The 22,713-nt window shown below is 39.8% G+C and overlaps 1 protein-coding gene across 5 annotated transcripts in view; it reads right to left on the reverse strand.

The window, feature by feature from the left end:
- Nucleotides 1-22,713, reverse strand: part of 14-3-3zeta (tyrosine 3-monooxygenase/tryptophan 5-monooxygenase activation protein zeta) — a 52,176-nt gene that overhangs the window by 14,356 nt on the left and 15,107 nt on the right. For 2 of the 5 annotated variants that reach the window (XM_076783172.1, XM_076783171.1), the window contains exon 1: nt 8,977-9,211. The exons of 2 other annotated variants lie outside the window; for them this stretch is intronic. In XM_076783172.1, coding sequence (XP_076639287.1) covers nt 8,977-9,196 — 220 coding nt within the window. In that variant the 5' untranslated portion in view covers nt 9,197-9,211. Of the gene's footprint in view, nt 1-8,976; nt 9,212-10,510; nt 10,769-22,713 lie in introns of those variants that run through there. One more of the 5 variants, XM_076783173.1, reaches the window with a different exon arrangement.

A 22,713-nucleotide genomic window follows, 5' to 3' on the forward strand; every position in this document is an offset into this window, starting at 1 on the left:
TACTAACCCAGACCTAACCCAGACCTAAACTATTTATCGTTTTTTTTATACTTGTAGTATAATTAATAAATTAGAAGAAACAAATAATTATGGTGCTCGAAAGTAATATAGCCTATCCCTGAGTATAATACTATCATACCACTTTCACCGAATCTTCAAATATACGACTCGTAGTATAACAAAAATTATCGTTAAAACGTGACGAATTTGTCTCGCGATGTTAGAGGCATTTTACCTGGCAGAAAAGTTGGGACATTGTCAACGTGACGACCCTGGCCGCAAAGAAATTCCAAAAAGGAATCGCAGCGTTTCAATTTTAATACTCTCCGACCTACGTTAAACACCCACGCAGCACTGCGTGACAAACGAGCAATTCTCCCGTTCTTTCTTCAACGCAAATTATCGTGAAAAAGGTACACGTGCCAACCAGTGTGTGCCGATGAGCAAAATTTTATTACTAAACAACAAGCAGCCATTAAAAACTAAATTTTGACGTGTTCGTTTCGAAATATTCCATTGTATAACTGGAATTTTAATTTACATTTAACGAGTGACTAATCCACGCGATGTTATCCGTACACGAACGAACCGAACCTAGACAAACGAGCGGAGCTAATTAACGTCGCTCCCACTCGGCGCGCGGGAACGTTCAATTTCGTTTCGAACTCCTTCGTTCGTCTCTTCTCCCGAATGTGCATACACACCTGGCCGTGGGAACTCGGTTGGAACCATAAAAGCGAGATTGAAAAACAAGAAAGCCATTTAGACGTAACGAAACGAATACGAGAGTGGAGTAACGTTTCCGGTCAATTACCGAACGCAGCGAGCGCCACCTTGCTGCGTAGCTAACCACCTGATGCAGTAATGATCGCGAAGCGAAACGAGCACCATTGACCACCGATGGGACCTGGTACGATATCGACGATATATTCTGAGCGATTCGATGCCAAAGTACCTACTTGAAACCTTCGTTGCTATCGTAGCCAAATGGCTACACTGACACTCGTGTTAGAACACTTGTTCGAAACGTCAATCTTTACTGTAACTCCGTGAAAAGAGGTTGCACATGAGAAGATCGTATCGAACTTCGTGCCATATTTTATTTATTCTCCAAACCAATTTAATCTCGTCTTCTCTTCTAATTAAGAATAATGTGTTAGAATATATACGATTGTATTTGCTAATTTGTCTACTTATGGAATATATAAAATTTAATGTTCTGAAGAACTAAGATTTGAGGTTATATTAAATTTAACAAAATTCACAAACACCCCAGAGTTTTAGGCATAGAATTCTTTAAAAATAATCATCACTACTGATACTTTTGTCTGAGCGTTTCGTTTATTCAGAGGCGGTTAACTCTCCTAGCCGGAATCGATCGTTTTACTTTCGAACGCGTGCATCCTCGACGGAGGCTCGATAAAGGGCAGCGGCGCGGCGCCTCTTGCGATTACCAGCTATAGCATCGACCTAATAAACATGTCGCTAGCCTAACTCGCGTCTCCCGATCGCGTTGACAGGTTGTCGAACCCGTCTGCCGCTCGAAGGTCTCTTAACACAAAGATTTAGAAATAATTATTCGATTTTATCGACGTCTACCACAATATGCGTGTAATGCTACAAAATATTTCTACTTTTCACACTGTCATTTTGAGGTTAGAAAATTAATTTTGACTTTGTACCCGGAGATACGAATACATGCGTTTTACAACTTCCATTTTGTTGACACTCCCTATTCATGAAAGGTCTGCTTAAATTCTCGCGTTGCAAAGAGTTACATATCAGTTAGTTTACAAAGGTTAACTCCTCTGCTGCATGAACTACAAAATATTTCTACTTTTCACATTGTAATTTTGAGGTTAGAAAATTAATTTTAACTTTGTACCCGGAGATACGAATACATGCGTTTTACAACTTCCATTTTGTTGACACTCCCTATTCATGAAAGGTCTGCTTAAATTCTCGCGTTGCAATGAGTTACATTTCAGTTAGTTTACAAAGGTTAACCCCTCTGCTGCATAAACGTGCCCGATCATGTACCTAATGTAGACGATCCCAGTAAAGTTCAACGAGGCAATTTAGGGGATTTGCGGATGTTCTCTCATCGGAGCAGCAGAGAACGAAATTCTGGTCTGGAACAGAGTTCTAGTCTGATGGAACTTTCCTAGTGCCTTGCTTCTAGTTCATAGGGAATTTTAGAGACAGAAAAATATCGCCAATGATTAATACTCGCAGCGGGTATGATAATCGGTGGACGCGACGCGCATGAACGGAGACGATTGTCGACGCAACGATCTCTCTAGCGTGGGTATAATCGTATGGCAACGATGAGTCATTGCATCGGACTGCATTACGACGGCAAAATGTAGGCAACAGCGTCGCGGGCGTCGTGACCGCTAAATGCTTTATTCGGCGATCTCGTTCTCCAGACGAAGATTGGCAGAATTCTTATCCACGTACAAATTTCAATTACAAAGGGAAACGTTTCGATTTGAGAATTAATTTCTCTCAATTCCACAGCAAAAGATTTCACCTCTGGGGAAAATTTTAATAGGGGATTCTAGAAACCAAAATAAGACGAAAATCAAGAGTACCAATTTCTTGATGGAGACTTCGTTAAAAAGTTACTAAAAACTAAATTAAAAAATTTCAAATCAACCCTGGGAAAAATTTTAATGGAAGATTCTAGAGGCCAAAATAAGAAGAAAATCAAGAATACCAATTTGTTGATGGACGCTTTGTTAAAAAGTTATTAACAATTAAAGTTCCATTCGTACTGAATTTTTTTCTCGAAAATGCGCAAGATTTCGGGGGTATGTCTAATCACCAAAAATGATTGTAATTGACTCCCACAACCGAAAATAATTTTTCCAGAACGATTTGAAATTTTTTTTTTCCATCGAAAAATTTCACATCTTCTCGAATTTTTTTCTAGAAAGTGGGTAGGATTTCGAGGGTATGTCTAATCATCAAAAATGATTGTAATTGACTCCCACAACCGAAAATAATTTTTCCAAAACGATTTCAAATCTTTTTTTTTCGTCGAAAAATTTCACATCTCGAATTTTTTTCTAGAAAGTGGGTAGGATTTCGAGGGTATATCTATTCACCAAAAATGATTGTAATTGACTCCCACAACCGAAAAGAATTTTTCCAGAACGATTTGGAATTTTTGAATTTAATTGTTAATAACTTTTTAACGAAGCCTCCATCAACAAGTTGTTATTCTTGATTTTTGTCTTATTTTTGCCTATAGAATCCCTCGTTAAAATTTTTCCCTGGGTTGGTCGAACACCCTGTATAGATGGCGTGACAGACAAAGTGTTAAAGGGAGGTATTAATTTTTCTTTTTTTAGGTCAGATCAATCGATTATTTTTCAAACGAGTATACAGTATCTAGAACTCGCATATTAAATATTATAACGAAATTTAGATTATGCAAGGCTAAAGTAGATTATGCAAGGCTATAAAATTACCTGAAACGAGTTTTAAACGAGTTTCCCTCGAAACTGTGTTTTAGAAAATGGCTTGCGAGATATTGGATAAAGTAATTGATCAATTGACTTGAAATTTTATATAGATGTTCTATAAACACCCCTACACACCACGAACCAGGCTTATAAAAATATCTGACATAGTTTTTCTACAAAAATAAATTTAAGTTGCGAAATGTCTTGAAAATCGATATTTTACACATTATAACGTCGCCATTTTAATATATTCTCTGTTTTAATGACTCTGGGCACGAAAGGAGGGTCATAATCTTCTAGAGATCACTCCCTTAAAAGTTTAATTTTACAATATTCTTGTTTGTTAAAATTGCGAACCTTACATTGTAGCATACTTCTACGTATCGTATATTCTGCCATGTCATAGCATTAATAAAGTTGCTCAAACGCGTGTTTCTATCTTCGCAAATAGAATTCTCATGAGTGTTTTCCTGTGTTCGAATGAAACCAAAGATTGGAAAAGCTCTTATCGCAATACCTGATACGATGTACAATCACTGTTCTAACAATTATCTAATCGAATACATAACAAATCCCATTACATTTCTTTGCTTTATACAATGTTAAATTTTACTTTGACGGTTCGCAGTATGTGTAAAAAAAGTTATTTAAAATTACGCTTTTTAAGGCACACTTAAAAGTCATCGGAACTAGCGAGGAACCATTATTTCAAGAACTTCGAGAGATTAAAAAAGGAACTCGAGCCAACTAATGTTAATTTAGAGAAGTCACTGAACTGTAGCGAGTAGCTATTGTCTTGGACACGAGAATTTACATCGAAGGGATACGGCCTAGATGGCGTCTGGAATTTATCGTAAGGGTCACCCCCCGAGCATCTGTGTCCTTTCAAAGCTCTGGTGGGAATCACGTTTAATTAGAAAGAATCCGTGGAATCGGCCTGGCTAGTTTTTTTACCCCGCCAGGCGTATCGTGATTCTTCTGCGGTGAGTCACGAGCTCTCCGGGGACGGTAGATACGTAAGCGTGTACGCGCAGGCGCGGACACGGGAAGTGCGCGACCGCGACCGCGGGTCTTTCTCGCTGAACCAAATAATTGCGCTCAAGGATGAAACGCAACTACACCGGAAGCACGATACACGCTGTCACCTTACACGACGCTATACGGGGACGAGTAACGTTTCATTCAACTCTCTATACCGCGTGCTGCTCTCTCGTATCGATTCAGAATTCTTTCGACCGAAGATATATGCTCGCGCGAATAGCGTGCAAGTCACGGTTCGACGTTGCTCAACGAGATCTGCGTTCCGTGCAGCGCCAACAGTTGGCTCGCTCACGGAATGTGTCTGCCATTGGCCGGGCGCCGGGGCACAATGAAACGACTAATATATCGTAATATTCAAGGTGGTCAGTTATCCGCCCACGACAATTTGTATAATAAACATATTAATACAGATATAATTTAAAAAACAAATCTCAGAAAAATGAAAGAATTTTTTCCCCCCCGGGTGAATAATGTTGATACAGTTACAAAAATAGAAGATCATTTAACTTTCCGTCCCGGTGAGCGCCATTCACTAATATGCACCACCCACGGAGATACCAACATGCTAACATAAAATAACAAACAAAGTATTTCAGGCTTTGGAAACAGTACGAACTGCAATATTTGAACAAGTTTGACGATCCAGTCGCAAACGATACTGATTACTTCATCTTTGAAGACTCTCTACTTGTGTACATTGAGCTACTGAGTCGTTTTCTGTGAAAGAGAATTTTCTATGAATATTTTCTAAAGGTTGACTAATACAGGGGAATTCGAGTAAGTAGGCCAGGCTGTAATTCTGTTCTAAGTAAAGATAGAAGAAAAATGTGAAGGTAAATTTTGTGTAGTTTAACGACCTCTATCATCCTACGATACGATATTTCTCTGAGCATATCGATGCATTTGCAAAATGAAATTGGGCTTCATTTATTAATAGAACCATCTAGATCTTTTTTTTCTTTGCAGATTTCTTTTGGAATATTACAAGTACTCGATATTTTCTTAGACGTAAAAAGTAATGCTTGACTACTGTCAGAGTTAATTGGCATAAGAGTCAGACGTGGCGTACAGGAAGTCATCGCCTTAAAAGGAATACAATCAGTCGAGACATAGCATTAATGCGTGATGTGAAATCAATACTTGTCATGTTAGCCTATATTACCAACTGTTACTAACACTGCGATCTTTTCTTTTAATTGAAACAGAGCTACTCTAAAGATTTAATTTCGAAACTCGCGAGAGATTTTACATTTTACACTTTTAGCAGCGTTAAATCAATGTTACGAGAGGTAGGTGCGAAGTATGAACGGAATTTGAGCCGAATCAGTGACCCGAATGTTGCACGATGAGCTTCCAAGTGTAAGAGATTCTGAAACTCGAGCACTTCCGAAAAACGATCTACCCCTGCGGATATTAAACTACCAGAGTAAACGCAGACTAGAACCACGTTGTTTACGGGAGATCCCGTGACCGGAACAAACAAGAATTAAACATTGACACGAACCAGGGGTTTCTGAACTCTTTTAACCCCTTAACGCTCATATTTTTCGGGTTAACCAAGAATGATCAGTTTTCTTTATTGGATTTGTTTCTAAAAATACGGTGTTTGTTAATTACAATGTTGTATCTAACGTATAATTTGAAGGAAAACAAATATTATCATCCCTTAAACTGTCAGATTAAACAAATATCGTTTTTTAAGGGGTTAAACGGATCACCCTCCCCGAACAAAGTGAATTTATTTACATATTGCAATTGAAATATCCAAGCAATTCTTTCGAACAGTCAAATATTTATTCGTTGCAAAATATTTCGTTCTAGTGCAACTGTAGCTAACTCCAAGGTAACTTACGATTCCGTTACGTCCAACGAAACGGAAGCAACGAACGACTCATTAATTTTTCGTGGCGAGTAGTAGTAACCTACTATCGCATATGTCGAATCAACTTCTGACGCGGCGAATTTCTAAAATTATCTCGGTTGTACAGCCATTGGGGGGGTCGTGCGTCATTGCATCGTTAGAGCAACAACGGCGATATAGAGTTTTTAATAGTGGCGAAGAGGTGGAACGTGATAAAAAATAACATAGTTGTACCGAACCTATCAGTATACATTTTAGCTCTAGACGACTTATAGCTATCGATCGCTGGAATCCCGCGACAGATCGCGGAACATACGGAGGTTAAAATGTTCAAACGGAGTCTATAATTTCCCGTCGCGTCCAAAGACCAACTTTAAAAGCTGGAACACGATCGATATCGGTGCCGTACATGTGTTCTCGTTATTAATTCTACCGAGTCGCGTATTGCACTACTTAACCTGCAAAGTACCAAGTATTCGAAAACATTCGGAAAACTGTTCTTTCATCGGCGTAAAAATTTATTCGAATATCATAGAATTTACAAATCACGAAGACAAGATCTGGACAAAGCGTAGAATAATTTTTTCTGGTAACTTGATTTTTATAATTTTTAATATTCAGGGTGTTCGATCACCCATGGGAAATATTTTAATAGGGGATTCTAGAGGCCAAAATAAGACGAAAATCAAGAATACCAATTTTTCGTTTGAGGCTTCGTTAAAAAGTTATTAACAATTAAATTCGAAAATTTCACATCGTTCTGGAAAAATTATTTTCGGTTGCGGGGGTCAATTACAATCATTTTTGGTCATTACACATACCCCCGAAATCCTATCCACTTTCGAGAAAAAAATTCGAGAAGGTGAGGAATTTTTCGACGGGAAAAAAAAATTTCAAGTCGTTCTGGAAAAATTATTTTTGGTTGCAGAGGTCAATTACAATCATTTTTGGTCATTACACATACCCCCGAAATCCTACGCAGTTTTGAGAAAAAAATTCTTTCTGAAAATCTAATTAGATGCCTAAATTTTTCGACGAAGAAAAAAAGTTTCAAATCGTTCTGGAAAAATTATTTTCGGATGCGGGGGTCAATTACAATAATTTTTGGTGAATAGACATACCCCCGAAATCCTACTTGCTTTCTACAAAAAAATTCGAGAAGGTGAGGAATTTTTCGACGGAAAAAAAAAATTTCAAATCATTCTGAAAAAATTATTTTTGGTTACGAGGGTGAATTACAATCATTTTTGGTCATTACACGTACCCCCGAAATCTTACGCATTTTCGAGAAAAAAATTCAGGACGAACGGAACTTTAAACGTTAATAACTTTGTAACGAAACCTCCATCAAGAAATTGGTATTCTTGATTTTCGTCTTATTTTGGCCTCTAGAATCTCCTATTAAAATTTTTCCCACGGGTAGCCAAACACCCTGTATTATAGTTGGTGAAATTAATTCTATTTTACTAAAATAAATGTTTAAGTTTACAGTACTGTTGCTTTCCACAAGTATGTTTTTTAATTTCACTAAATAATATGCTTCCTTTTTTCCCCAAGAGCTTGTGAACACCTGAAGGTCCGCGGATCACAGTTTGTAAAACACTGACACGTTGAAGTAGGTCTGAACCCAAAGTACAAACGTTTATCATAAATAATAACGTGTTTGTACCGACTCACTTCTTTTTAGTCTTCCAAGTCACGAGCATTAGCTTAATTGTTCTCTGCAACAATTGAATTATCACTAACAACAATGTTGCACCGGTGCAAGCAGCGACACCGACGGCTGCGAACGAAAGTAAACGTTGTATCGTTGGTATCGCGCGCGGTTAGCAATCGTGACCAAAAAATGGCGTCTTCTAAATAAATTCTACGGTTAAGCGAACACACGAAGCGCACGGGGTGAGAAAAGAGGTATAATTGCGTTTCATTGTATGTGGTTCCGGTCGATGGCATTCATCACGTTCTCGAGATACACGCGTGCACACACTTGCGGGCGAGATAAGAGAACGCATACCGAAGAGAAGTATTTCAAAAATATTCCTTTGAAACGTAGCAAGTCCTAATATCTTCCGTCGACTTCAAATTATTTACTATTAATGAAATTGAATTGCACTTAAACTACGTGTCGCTGTATTCTCAATACCAAATTTTGTTCAATTATGGCACTTACACTACTTTCTACAAGAACTCTTCAAACGTTAATCTAGATAAGCGTTTATGTCACATTTTTGGTGGCAGGCTATCTCGCTATCCTCCACCCGTAGTTTTTAACTGAAACGGACACGTTCGATAAAAATCCGAGCGATCGTAGCTTAGATCGATAGAAGAGGCTCGATTGGAATTATCAGGTAGCCGCATAGGCGCCGGCATCGCGCGACAGTGACCGAAACGTCCAGTTCGAGCTCGATTCGCCACGAAAAGTCCGTTACGTTTTCGCGCGTATAAACTTACTGTTACGTGACAATTCGGTGCGTAGATTGCACGCGACAACGCGATAAACGGACGGCCAAAGCAGCCGGAGATCCCTTTGCTCGAAGGAACCCGGACAGAAATATTAAACCGGTACGTGTATTCGACGTCCTATATTTAATCGCGCGCAATCACCTGGCTTTAGGTTAGCAGAGACTCGGCGACAGTGTTGCCGGATCTGCCCGAGAAGCGATGAGAAACCCCACGTTGCCAGTGAAATATTTCCGGCGCAGACTTTTCGAGCGGATTGCGAATGGAACGTGACGAGAGAACTCGGGTAGCCAGCCGATTTGCTTTCCGCGTATACTCCCTCGACCGAACTATCATTCCCTGCGTCACGAACACGTACCACCATGTTTAAAAATACAAAATGATATTTCGCGTTTGAGAACGGTCTTCACGCCACTTTCGATTTCGCACGCGTGCTCCCTCTGCTCGAAACGTTACGAACCCGAGAATTTTCGAGATACAGCAAATCTGACACAGACATCGTATTACAAATACCTATGATTCAACGTCTCCTTAGGAATCTTGAGTTGGACCGCGTGCCAAGTTCATCGACAGACGCACTGTTCACGCACAGAACTGCGAGAAACGTTATCAAGCGTAATGTTAATTGCCATTGCTGTGGGGAAAAGAAGCGTTTGTAAGGCAAAGACGTCGTAGAGATAGGAAAACGTGACATCACTGTCGATAAAAATACCAATTTTATCAGACGAGACGCGTTTATCTACATTCGTATCGCGTTACGTTACTCGTTTCGATAATACTCGGTTTCTCTGGCGACCGGGGCGTTCGCGTAAACGTTAATAACTATTTTTTTCGCGTACTATCGACGATCACGGGGAATCGATAACTCGCGAGATACACGCGAGGGAAATGGCGAACGAAAATTACGCGAATTCGCTTGACAAATTATTGGCCGGACATGTGTGCGTCTGGGTTAACTGGATAAAACTTGGTTGAACGCTCGATTAATCCGTGCAAAGCTCGAAGCATTCGCGGAGTCGGAGCTCTCGCTGTCAAGCCGAAGGTCGAACGTGGAATTTGTCGAAAGGAAGATACTGTCTCGTACGTACGTCGGTAATAAATTTGAGGTTATGGTCGGGCAAGTCGTAGCCGCGACTTCGAGAGGAAGCCAGATAGAGCGCCACGGCGCTACTTTCACGAAGCGAGAGCGAAATTCCTCGTCTACACACTCTCTCTTGGCCAACACGCCCCGTCCTCGAGGCGTTCGCGAGCGATTCGCGCCGCGCGATACGTACGAGTACAGGCCGAGGACAAAGAAACCGACGCAACGGATCGCCTCCTTGCTTCCGGCGAAACGGATCGGCGTCGTAGCGAACACCGCGACGGACTCCGGTTCTTCTACGTCGCAGTACGATGCCGCAGAGATCGATATCGTCGTTCGACTTGGATTATTCGCGGAAAGCGAGCACGGTTCCAGCACGTTCTCGAAGAATCTCCGTGGTTGGAAATAGGGTAAAGGGAACGGTTCGATAGAAGCGATCGTCCGCGTAGCAGCATGCGTGGAAAAGAATAACTAGGCGGAAGGGGGGGTGGCGGCGAGGCGGAGAGGAAATAAGAAACGAAGAGACAGATAAGGCGGCGAACGAAGACAGATAGAAGATAAAAAAGCTATGCAACAACGTAACGTCGTAGTCCTTACCTATAGTTAAAGTCTTTTGTACAATAAATACTTAAATAAATACACGATCAGCGTATTCCGTGGTCTCGCGCGGCAACGGAAGGGGGTCCGAAAACTGACTAGACTCTCGGTATTGCTAGTTCCTTTTTGTCCGGGGGGGTAAAGAGCGAAACCGTATTACGCGGAGAAACTACGCCGGGTCTTTTTCCTCAGTCACACTCAGTTACGATACCACACATCCCTCAGTGACCACTCCCGCACAGCGACTGAGCCGGCAACGCTGCTCGTGGTGGGGACTCGGCGCGCCTCGTGCCGGGACTCGGTCGCGTTCGACTATCCTCGACACCGGCCGGTGTCCCTCGGTTCGCCTCGTGCCGGAGCCGAAGTATTGATCGGCTCGCCCAGCATGGCCGGCTCGACGAGGTTGGGTGGGGCAGCGGCGCACGGCTGTCCCGGGACCCCAGACACGGGACACGATGCGTCGCGACGCGCCGTACTGCGCTACGTTACGCAGCGCTGCGCTTAAACGTGATACGCGTTATCATGCAACCGTCGCATACACTCGACGCCCACCCTCTTTTCTTCCGTCACTCTATTTAATTACCTTACAATGGTACTTGATAGTAAACTTCAAAGAGCGTGCAATAGTTGTACGACGGGTACCTTCGAACTCGCAGAGGACAGTGGCTCGCACTGAAAATCGTCCGTCACCTTTGTCCTTCCAACGTTGTCTATAAAATCTAGCAGGACGTTAATTTCTTTGAAATAAAGAAACTGTATTTTATTTGTTCGTTACTGGCTTTGAAACGAATTCTAATCAAAAACGACAATTTTCACTGTGAAAGATTGCACTTAAATCTTACATCACGACTCGTTGGAAGTAGAAGATCGTAACGCTTGGCTGCCTCGTACAATATTGCAAACTGTCGCAGTTTCTCTAAAATTATTATTATTCTATATCCTTATGAAATGTCGCAGGCTAATAACTGTCTGTCTCTCTTTTTCCTTTCCTTCCCTCTCGAACCATTCTACTTCCTCGTGAACTTATTCCCAGTCATCCTGTTGGAAAATTAACCCGTCTTGGTCCTTTACCCTCGACTTCCTGCCTCTTTACAGTTTATACATCTATCTGTAGCTCCGGCCAGCGAAATATTTGCTAATTGGCGTCATTTGCTATTCGTAATATTTCTGGGAAATTGCCATTTTCGAACAACGTCTCAAGATAAATTCATACGATATATCAAGGTTCTGCTCGACCGGAACATTCTGAAAATTTTACACGAGATGCAAAGGTATTTGCATTTTCTCGACCATTGATCATAACGAAGAACGACTTCGTGACTTATTTTCTTCTCAACTGGCACGATTCGTGAGTCAAGGAAATTCGAATAATCAGAGATGATAAATATTCTTCGCGTGTTCGCTTCGCGTAAGCGACCGTTAGAGATTATTAAATTTCTCGGAGGGACGAGAGAGAATTTTTACTAACGTATCTTCAATGAATTTTTAGCCATCTGTGCTATTCTTATTTTAAACTATTTCGAACCGTCTAAATGGAAACCTTCGAATTATGTTTCACATTCGTAAAAGTTCTGGGAAAATGACCATCTCACGGCGCAAAATCAAATCCTCAACGTGACGCGTGAGCCACGTGTTGAGACACGTGACATCCGGCTCCCGCCTGTGGATCATTTTGGAAATAAGTAACGCGTCCGGACGTCAATCTAGATGATCGAAAGGTACAGATAAGAGACGGACAATATTCTTATCAAGATGAATTAACTATTACGCTTCTCAAAAAGTTATATAATAGATTATGGACAAACATTGACAACGAATTGCAATTTTAATAAAAATAGCCTTTCTGGGATACGAAATTCTAACCAATAATTGTTACGAAATAACTATTGAGAACTTAAACAAGATAAATCGACGTAACCATCAAGGTGTTATTTAATAACTTTTTTCGCGTACCAGTCATCTCGACAGATCTAACGACAATTCTAAAAAGGAAACGTTGGACTCTGTTACGTCACACGGACGGTCACGAAAAATCGTACGAACGGAAGGCTAAATTACAGTATCGATCGGACAAGCCCACGCTCGATATTTCTTCGTTCGCGGAGCTTTCACCCTGCCAATTCGTCGGGTTGCCACGTTAGGTGGCCATTACGAGGAGAAACCTTCGTCTTCCCGTTGCTCGGTAAACCCTCGATCAATTTCCAGAGAGGAGCAGAGAACCCCTGACGATATGGGAACGGTGGCGCGACCGTTTCGATCGGACAAGAAAAAGTTTCACGCGGCAGATCCGAATCGCGGAAGGGCCCGACCAGAAAGTCGACGAAGGAAACGCGAAATTAGATACGGCAGCGGATAGAAAAAGAGGCAATTACCCAGGATACAATAGGCGGAATCGAGAAGACGAGCGCAGGAATAGGGGTTTGGCTGGTGAGGCTGAAATGAAATATTGATCTGCGGAGGCGCGCGCAACCCCTGCAGCCGACCCGCCCTTCCTTCTTCCTTGGCCACCATTTTCCGCCTTTCTCTCTTCCTCGCGGAAAACCTTGCTGAAATTACTCCTGAAACAACTGTCCGCTAAACTCAGACGGTGGGATCTAAGATTTCTCACGAACGACACACACTTTATTCTGGCCCTTTCCTAAAATGGCCTTGTCACTAGGTAATGTAAAAGAAGTTGAAATTGTACCACCCACAATATTTTGCTGTATACATAATAATGATTTAATAACGTCTGTTTATGTTAAAGATTAACATGTTTTATCAGTGTGTATATTTTCAATTTGAGCTCGTCGTTATAGTCCAATCAATTTAATAGTTTATTTCAGATGTATATTTTTGGTTCGCAAAAATGATGGAAACCATTCAAAAACCGATAATTGAACTTCAAAGCGTTACCAGTTTTAATTAAGAATTTTTATTCGCTTTTCGAGTGTGTGGAGTGGCTGAAGCCATAAGACGTCGTTGTGTTTCTTTACTACATTTTAAAACACTCTGAATGGGGCCAATTATTGAAATTTTACTTTGAACAAATTTGTACGTATTTCGTAAAGATTAATAAACGAGTGTGAGGAGTTTAAACAAAATGAAGTTATACAGGGTGTACGGTCAACCCTGGGAAAAATTTTAATAGAGGATTCTAGAGGCCAAAATAAGACGAAAATCAAGAATACCAATTTGTTGATGGAGACTTCGTTAAAAAGTTATTAACAATTAAATTCAAAAATTTCAAATCGTTCTGGAAAAATTATTTTCGGTTGCGGTGGTCAATTACAATCATTTTTGGTCATTATACATACCCCCGAAATCCTACCCACTTTCGAGAAAAAAATTCGAGAAGGTGTGAAATTTTTCGACGGAAAAAAAAAATTTCAAATCGTTTTGGAAAAATTATTTTCGATTACGAAGATCGATTACAATAATTTTTGGTCATTAGACATACCCCCGAAATCCTACCCACTTTCGAGAAAAAAAATGTAAACCCCATAACAGTTGTCCAATTTTCAAACGACCATAACTCCTATAATAGTGAATATATTTCAATGAAATTTATTTTTGAAGTGGAGCTTATGGATACCTACAAAAAAGTATTAGACAAAATTCCCGTACAGCGTCAAAGAGATTAATTAAAAATCAAAAACGAATTCATATGAAAAATCGACAGGGGATAGTTGCCTAAATTCTTCGGCGAAAAAAAAAAATTTCAAATCGTTTTGAAAAAATTATTTTCGATTACGAGGGTCCATTACAATAATTTTTGGTGAACAGACGTACCCCCGAAATCCTGTGCATTTTCGAGAAAAAAATTCAGTACGAGCAGAACTTTAAACGTTAATAACTTTTTAACAAAGCCTCCATCAACAAATTGGTATTCTTGATTTTCGTCTTATTTTGGCCTCTAGAATCCCCCATTAAAATTTTTCCCGGGGGTGATTGAACACCCTGTATAATTCTTTGCTAAAAAATTATGAACTGAAATGATCAAGTACTCGATTCTCTTACCGTGAAAAATAAAAATCAGTTTGAACAAAATTACTTTCACCGTTTTTCGCGTGCTTGTTTCGGTACTTCCGGTGTTAAGAGCACGGTAGGGATCGTCATCGCCGAACTCTATTCAGACGCGAGGCTGAACGTGAGAATTTTATACGAGGCCATCGCAAATCGATATAAAACAATATAGCGCAGTTAGCGTGTGGAGGTACACGGTTGTCGGAGAGATACATTTAAACTGTACGCGTATTGACGAGTATTCGGCCTTAATAACGCGCACGTTTATTACCCTGAATTTATCGTTCTACTTTCCGTACGACGTCGATAAAAATTAAAATTTTCATTAAATTCAACTCCGGGGATTGATTGAAAAATTATACCCCCAACGTTATTTTCTTCTAATTGATCTTGTATTAAATTCCGCTTGTTTAAAATTTCTGCCGCCAGATGGCTGCTATCAAGATCGTTTTCTCAACACTCAGTTTCGTTAGTACCACAGTTACTTACAGCACATTTAGAACCATCGAATAAAATATTTCTATCACCTAGATTTTTATATTTGTTAATACGTACTAGTTTCTTTTGATTTTGCATGGATGGTGATATATCTACATTAAATACAAACTTAAGTCCATCTTTTGTTCTTTTAGTATTGATGAGTAGAAAATGTGTGAATTTCCCTTGCATCCCACGTTATTGAAAAGTTAATATTTTCAGCAAATAATAATACTCGTAATGAAAAGGTCAGCGTACCGCAGAATTTAATGAATCGGGTTGCGTGTTTGACGCATAACCTGTTATAGAATATCCCTAGCTGTTTGAAACGTTCTTCTATAGAGGTTAAAACTAATTTTGGTCGTCACGATGTAACACGAGACTGATAACGTGTGAGTTCACAATCAATAAGAGCACAAATCAGAAAAGATACAATGAAATTAGCAAGAATGAATAATTGGCGAATAAAAGCTACCTACAACGATTCTCATTTTATTCTTATTTTATGCAAAGTCTGGATGGATAGAAAGATATTTTAAACAAGTTTCCCTCGTTTACAAAGACAGCTGAAGGAAACGGTAAGCAGATTACAAAACACTGTAACGACTTGATTTCGTTTCATCGATCTACGACCTTCGAATCCGCAGTACAAAGTTTCCGACAAGCAACGATAATATATTTACCAGTCTATGGATACCCACATCCATATCGACTGTCGCCAATTACGTCGATATATCGAGCATGTGCACAACCCCTCCGAACGAGCTACGCAGTTACGAAACAATTACACGAGCAACCCAATCCCCACGGACGTTCCAACAATTTTCATGAAGAAATATTCACAATTTTTTTTTTATCCTCGTTAACATACTGTTGCATCAGAAACAACTGTTGATGAATCTTTCCTTCTCTTATAAATACTATACTATGGAAACTTTAGTATTTCCTAGCTCACTAATTGCTTCAACTTTTTTGCTATCTGAAAAGACTAGTTTTGCGTTATACAAGGTGTTCGGCCAACCGTGGGAAAAATTTTAATGAGGGATTCTAGAGGGCAAAATAAGACGAAAATAAAGAATACCCATTTGTCGATGGAGGCTTCGTTACAAAGTTATTAACGTTTAAAGTTTCGTTCGTTCTGAATTTTTTTCTCGAAAGTGGGTAGGATTTCGGAGGTATGTGTAATGACTAAAAATGATTGTAATTGACGCCTGCAACCGAAAATAATTTTTTTAGAACGATTCGAAATTTTTTAATTTTGTCGAAAAATTTCACACCTTCTCGAATTTTTTTCTCGAAAGTGGTTAGGAATTCGAGGGTATGTCTATTCACCAAAAATTATTGTAATTGACCCCCGTAACCGAAAATAATTTTTCCAGATCGATTCGAAATTTTTTAATTTTGTCGAAAAATTTCACACCTTCTCGAATTTTTTTCTCGAATGTGGATAGGATTTCGGGGATATGTGTAATGACGAAAAATGATTGTAATTGACCCCTGTAACTAAATATAATTTTTTTAGAACGATTCGAAATTTTTTAATTTTGTCGAAAAATTTCACACCTTCTCGAATTTTTTTCTCGAAAGTGGTTAGGAATTCGAGGGTATGTCTATTCACCAAAAATTATTGTAATTGACCCCCGTAACCGAAAATAATTTTTTTAGAACGATTCGAAATTTTTTAATTTTGTCGAAAAATTTCACACCTTCTCGAATTTTTTTCTCGAAAGTGGTTAGGAATTCGAGGGTATGTCTATTCACCAAAAATTATTGTAATTGACCCCCGTAACCGAAAATAATTTTTCCAGATCGATTCGAAATTTTTTAATTTTGTCGAAAAATTTCACACCTTCTCGAATTTTTTTCTCGAAAGTGGTTAGGAATTCGAGGGTATGTCTATTCACCAAAAATTATTGTAATTGACCCCCGTAACCGAAAATAATTTTTCCAGATCGATTTGAAGTTTTTGAATTTAATTGTTAATAACTTTTTAACGAAACCTCAAGCGAAAAATTGATATTCTTGATTTTCGTCTTATTTTGGCCTCAAGAATCTCCCATTAAAATTTTTCCTTAAAAGAAGAGATGTGTGTAAAGAACATTATAATTTAACTGAGATCGGTAGCTGAACTTTAACTTTAGTATTTTTAATAAAAAAGCTAACGTCGAAAGTAAATGTGTCGGTGCAGTCAACGAACTTGAACCCTTGAACTTTGGAGCTTTTGTGGGATGAGCTCGATTGGGGTGTCCGGTTGTTGCACCGACCAACATCAAAAGGGCACCTTTGACGAAGAGAAAGATGCCGTTTCTCTTGATTCGTACAGCGGTTCCAAACTTTTGATTGTCAGTGTACGTTGGGATCGTTCGAAACAATGTCCGTCCGAAGTATCTCGCGGGATGCGTGGCGACGGAAATTTCAGTCATAACTCCGCATATATCCGCGACCATCCCGTGAAATGAAGACTCGGCCAAATAACGAGATAACTTTTCGAACAAAGTTATAGGTTTTCCAACGCGTGATCCAGAATCTAATTTCCCGCGACGTTTATTATCATTCCCGACGGAACAACGCCCATTAGTACGCAATAAATATACAGGATGTTCGGCCACCCGTGGGAAAAATTTTAATGGTGGATTCTAGGGGCAAAAATAAGACGAAAATCAAGAATAGCAATTTGTTGATCGAGGCTTCGTTAAAAAGTTATTAACGTTTAAAGTTCACGCTATCACGCTATGGCGTGCACGCAGCTGATCGCAGATTACCGTTCCACAGGCGGAACTTTAAACGTTAATAACTTATTAACGAGGCGTCAATCGACAAATTGGTATTCTTGATTTTCGTCTTATTTTAGCCTCTAGAATCTCCCATTAAAGTTTCTGTCTGCTTAATAAATATTTAGTACATTTTCAATAGTAATATTTAAGCCTTCGTTGGCCATTATTTGTAGTCACTTAGAACCGACGCTTCTGAAACAGCGTTTTCACTAAGGGGTGTACGGTCTCTGTCTCGGCGTTAGTACGCGGGGCTCGAACAACGTTCGTGAAAGTAGAGGGTAAGCGACGCGTCGCGTAATGGAAATCGATAAAGTTGGCTTTACGAACCAATTTCCGTGCTGGTAATACGTTATCTTCTTGCTCGCAAACGAGTTAAGATCCCCGCGAGAGGAAACAAAGAAAATAACGGGCCAAGGATTTCAACGCGAATCAGGTGTAACCCAAGTCCTCCGCTAACGCAGATAATTCGTTTCGCATCTCGCGAATACGATATACGGTTTCAAAACATATAACACTCGAACGTAAAAATTTACGAAACAAAACGCCTCGTTTGACACGTGAATCGGTGTTTTCTAAATTTTCCAAAATCTTTCAGTAATTTTTTTGAAACTATACAAATAATAATTGTCTGTACTAATGTTTAGAAAACATCTATTCTATTCGACCTGCGTATTTTAATTCTCTGCGCATGGAACGAAGAAAACCGGCGGACCCAATTTTCGGTCATCAAGCGAGGGACTAGTGTTCAGTCGTTTCCGTCGAGAGACTGATGCGCCGTTTTTCGTGCATTTTTGTTGGCGCGATTCATCGACCACCCCAAGTAATTTTCGAAGAGGGTGAGAGGGTCGCTTGTCCGGCAACCTTTAACGCTCTCGGAGAACGAGCACGTATGCTAGGTTAGTAACGCGTAGATCAATATTAGCTCGCGGTTCGCGCGTGTCAGCACGGTCTGCGTCCATGCACGAGAGCTTATTCTCATTTTGTAGCCTGCAAACAGGTTGCGCGAGCTTCGAAAGCCGAGCAGCCGGAGCGCCTACTCGAAACGACTCGTTTCTACGAAGCCTCGAAACTTGACCGGGCTCGATTCACCGATAACGGGCGACACGTGCCCCGAAAATTACCGGTTCCGACACCGAACACAATGAGGAACACGAAAACACGTTTTGTCTTTGCTTGTTTGAGAATACAATCGTTTTGTTTTCTTTGTCAATAATTAACTGAATAATTTTTATATCTCATAAAATCGTCCAGTTACGCGAATGTGATTCCACTTACATTCTTGTATGTACATATTTCGTGTATCCGTATTCAAAGGTCGAATAAAACTCTCTTTTGATTTTTCTGTTCTTCATGGAAGAACATACCGGATTCGTTTAACTTTAAATACCTTTAGAAATTAGGATCGAGCACCACAAATATACAGTATTTAGAATAATATTTCAATATCGTGATTACTCTCCCTAATCAACCCTGTCTATGTATGTTTCCCTATAATTACAAACACTGTAGCATTTTGCTTTAATTATAAACAGTTAGAACAGAAATGTTTGTTTTACATATTCCACGTATCCTATTAATTTAGCTCGGCAGCACTCCTGTGTGTTTGCCTTTAATTATAAATTATTTAATTAAACTTATTTGTTTTTACCATCGGTGGACATGCAGCGCGCAACGTTCAATGAGAAAATATTCGAGAATACCGAAGGCTCTGTACTAAAAAGAATATCATAGAATAAAAAAAAAAAAATCAATACCTAGTCGAATAAAATACTTTTAATATTCGTTCCTACGAGTAGTTCTTTAGATACCTCCTGCAAATGCTCAATATAATATACAGGGTGTTCAGCCACTCCTAGGAAAAATTTTAATGGAAGATTCTAGGAGCCAAAATAAGACGAAAATCAAGAATACCAATTTGTTGATTGAGGCTTTGTTAAAAAGTTATTACCATTTAAATTTCCGCCTGTAGATAGGCAACCTGCGTACAGCTGCGTGCGTACAACAGTGGTTCTCACTCAGCACGAGAAACTCTACTTAGTGACGTATCGACAGCCTCAGTTTTCTGAGTGAGAACCACTGTCACGCGTACGCAGCTGTTCACAGGTTGCCTATCTACAGGCGGAACTTTAAACGTTAATAACTTTTTAATAAAGTCTCCATCAACAAATTGGTATTCTTCATTTTCGTCTTATTTTGGCTCCTAGAATCCACCATTAAAATTTTTCCCAGGGGTGACCGAAACACCTTTCCAACGAAACACGTTTCCAATATATCTTAAAGCATTTACGCGTCCAGATTGGTTTAAAAGAACAAATTCAATACTCAAAATATTACGTTGGACCGAAAGGATTGAAAACGACGAGACCTTTTATGTAACCCTATAGAAACTAGCAGAAGTTTTAGCAGAGTAGCCCGGCAGGCGACTGATAAGGCGAACCTTGTTCGTTCGAGCAATCGACCATGCACGAGTCTTCGGTTTCGCGCGACGAATCAACTTCAATGCGTTGTCTCGAACGCCTTTCGACGAAATACGTGTATAAATGCAACGGATAAAAAAAAATACGAAACAAAGAGTGCATACAACCAAATCGTCGAACGTCGACGAAGACTATCGCACCACAGACGAGGTGAACGAGTAGACCTTTACATCCAATGTATTTCGGACCATTTTTCGATAAAGAATTTTTTTCTCGAAAACGCGTAAGAATTCGAGGTTAAGTCTAATCACCAAAAATGATCATAATTGACCCCTGCAAACGAAAATAATTTTTTCAGAACGATTTGAAATTTTCTAATTTTGTCGAAAAATTTGTCTACATTCTCGAATTTTTTTCTCAAAAACGCGTAGGAATTTGGGGGTATGTCTAATCACCAAAAATGATTGCAATTGACCCCTGCAAACGAAAATAATTTTTTTAGAACGATTTGAAATTTTTTAATTTTGTCGAAAAATTTCACACCTACTCGAATTTTTTTCTCGAAAATACATAGGAATTCGAGGGTATGTCTAATCACCAAAAATGATCATAAATGACCCCTGCAACCGAAAATAATTTTTTCAGAACGATTTGAAATTTTCTAATTTTGTCGAAAATTTGTCTACCTTCTCGAATTTTTTTCTCAAAAACGCGTAGGAATTTGGGGGTATATCTAATCACCAAAAATGATCATAATTGACCCCCGCAACCGAAAATAATTTTTTCAGAATGATTTGAAATTTTCTAATTTTGTCGAAAAATTTGTCTACCTTCTCGAATTTTTTTCTCAAAAACGCGTAGGAATTTGAGGGTATGTCTAATCACCAAAAATGATTGCAATTGACCCCTGCAACCGAAAATAATTTTTTCAGAACGATTTGAAATTTTTTTATTTTGTCGAAAAATATGGCTACCTACTCGAATTTTTTTCTCGGAAGTACGTAGGAATTTGGGGGTATGTCTAATCACCAAAAATGATTGCAATAGACCCCTGCAACCGAAAATAATTTTTTTAGAATGATTTAAAATTTTTCTTTTTCACCGAAAAATTTGCCCACCTACCCCCTGTCGATTTTTAATGAATTTGTATGACGGTCTACAGAAATGTTGTCTTATATTTTCTTGTGGATATCCACGATCTCTACTTCAGAAATAAATTTCATTGAAATACATTCACTATTGTAGGAGTTATGGTCGTTTGAAAATTGCGTTTTTTAATCCCTTCCATAGTCAACTCATGTATTTACCCACATACTACAGCTGTCTGCCCATCAATATCACTTCAGTGAATAGTTTCTCGACTGACCGCCATCCATAAGAAGAGGACGCTAAAATCATCGCCGAATTTTCAGGTCGGTATGGCAGACAGATTGGGCCACGAATGTCCATAAGATGAAAGGTCTACTCGTATACCTCGTTTATGGTATTACGGCACTGACCTTGCTCGCAACGTTTCCCAAACTCTGTTCTGAGAACCTCTTCCCGTCGGGCTGTCACGCTGCACCGCCGGAAGACTCTCAGGATATAGCGGGCGTTTCGGTATGGATTTTCAATTGCAATCGACCACCGTTTTTATTGCAACGATCGGGAAGATAAATGGGAGACCAAGCGTTCGCGGAACAGAGCCGTGACTATTAGAACAATCGAACCTTAATCCTATCAGGATCTCTCCGAGGGAAGAGGGGCAAATGTAACACTCATTGACGGATACGAAAAAAGATGGAGGCTCGAGTCCCCACCATCTGGCAAAAAGAATCTGCTATCTGAATTTCAATCATTTTAAGCGAGTTCTTTATTCATCGATAAACGTTGAATATCAAAATTTCAATCAAATTTATACCACTTAATTCTACAGAGATAAATTACCGAAGTGTTCAAACCCAAAAATTCAATAATCAAATCAACAAATTAGAAATATTTTTCAACGGAAAATATAGGCTAAGTTAGAAATAACGGTGATCTTGTAATTATCGAATTTGTAAAATCTCCTAGGGCCAATTTTCATAGAGCGTCGTGCAGTAATTCTCCGTTCGAGAATCCCCACCGTCGCGACGATTCTCGTGTCTGTAAAGGGCAGTCCGTAAAAAGTCGGATCGACGGAATCGTTCCGTGCCCGAAACGGACGGAAAAAGAAACTCGGGCACGTTTCAAGGCGACGGCAGGGAATATTCGCGTACGGAAGAGAAACGTGGGAAACGTCCTCGACGTGGATTCGCTCGCCGGGACCAATCCTCGAGCCAGGACCAATCCGTCGACGTCTCTCGCGCTCGAATATCGATCGACTGGTAGCGTGCGTGCACAGCGACGACCTTCTCTGAACGCGCGTCTTTCCCGACACTGTCGGGACGCAAGCATCGAACCTGGAGTTAAATATTGAGAAACAGGCTTACGCGCCCTTTAATTTCCTGCACGCGTACGCCTACGCGTTGTCGCTAGACACCCAGCTCGCTCGATCGAACCAGTCGTGCTC

Source organism: Colletes latitarsis, chromosome 2, assembly GCF_051014445.1.
Source record: "Colletes latitarsis isolate SP2378_abdomen chromosome 2, iyColLati1, whole genome shotgun sequence".
Lineage (NCBI taxonomy): Eukaryota > Metazoa > Arthropoda > Insecta > Hymenoptera > Colletidae > Colletes > Colletes latitarsis.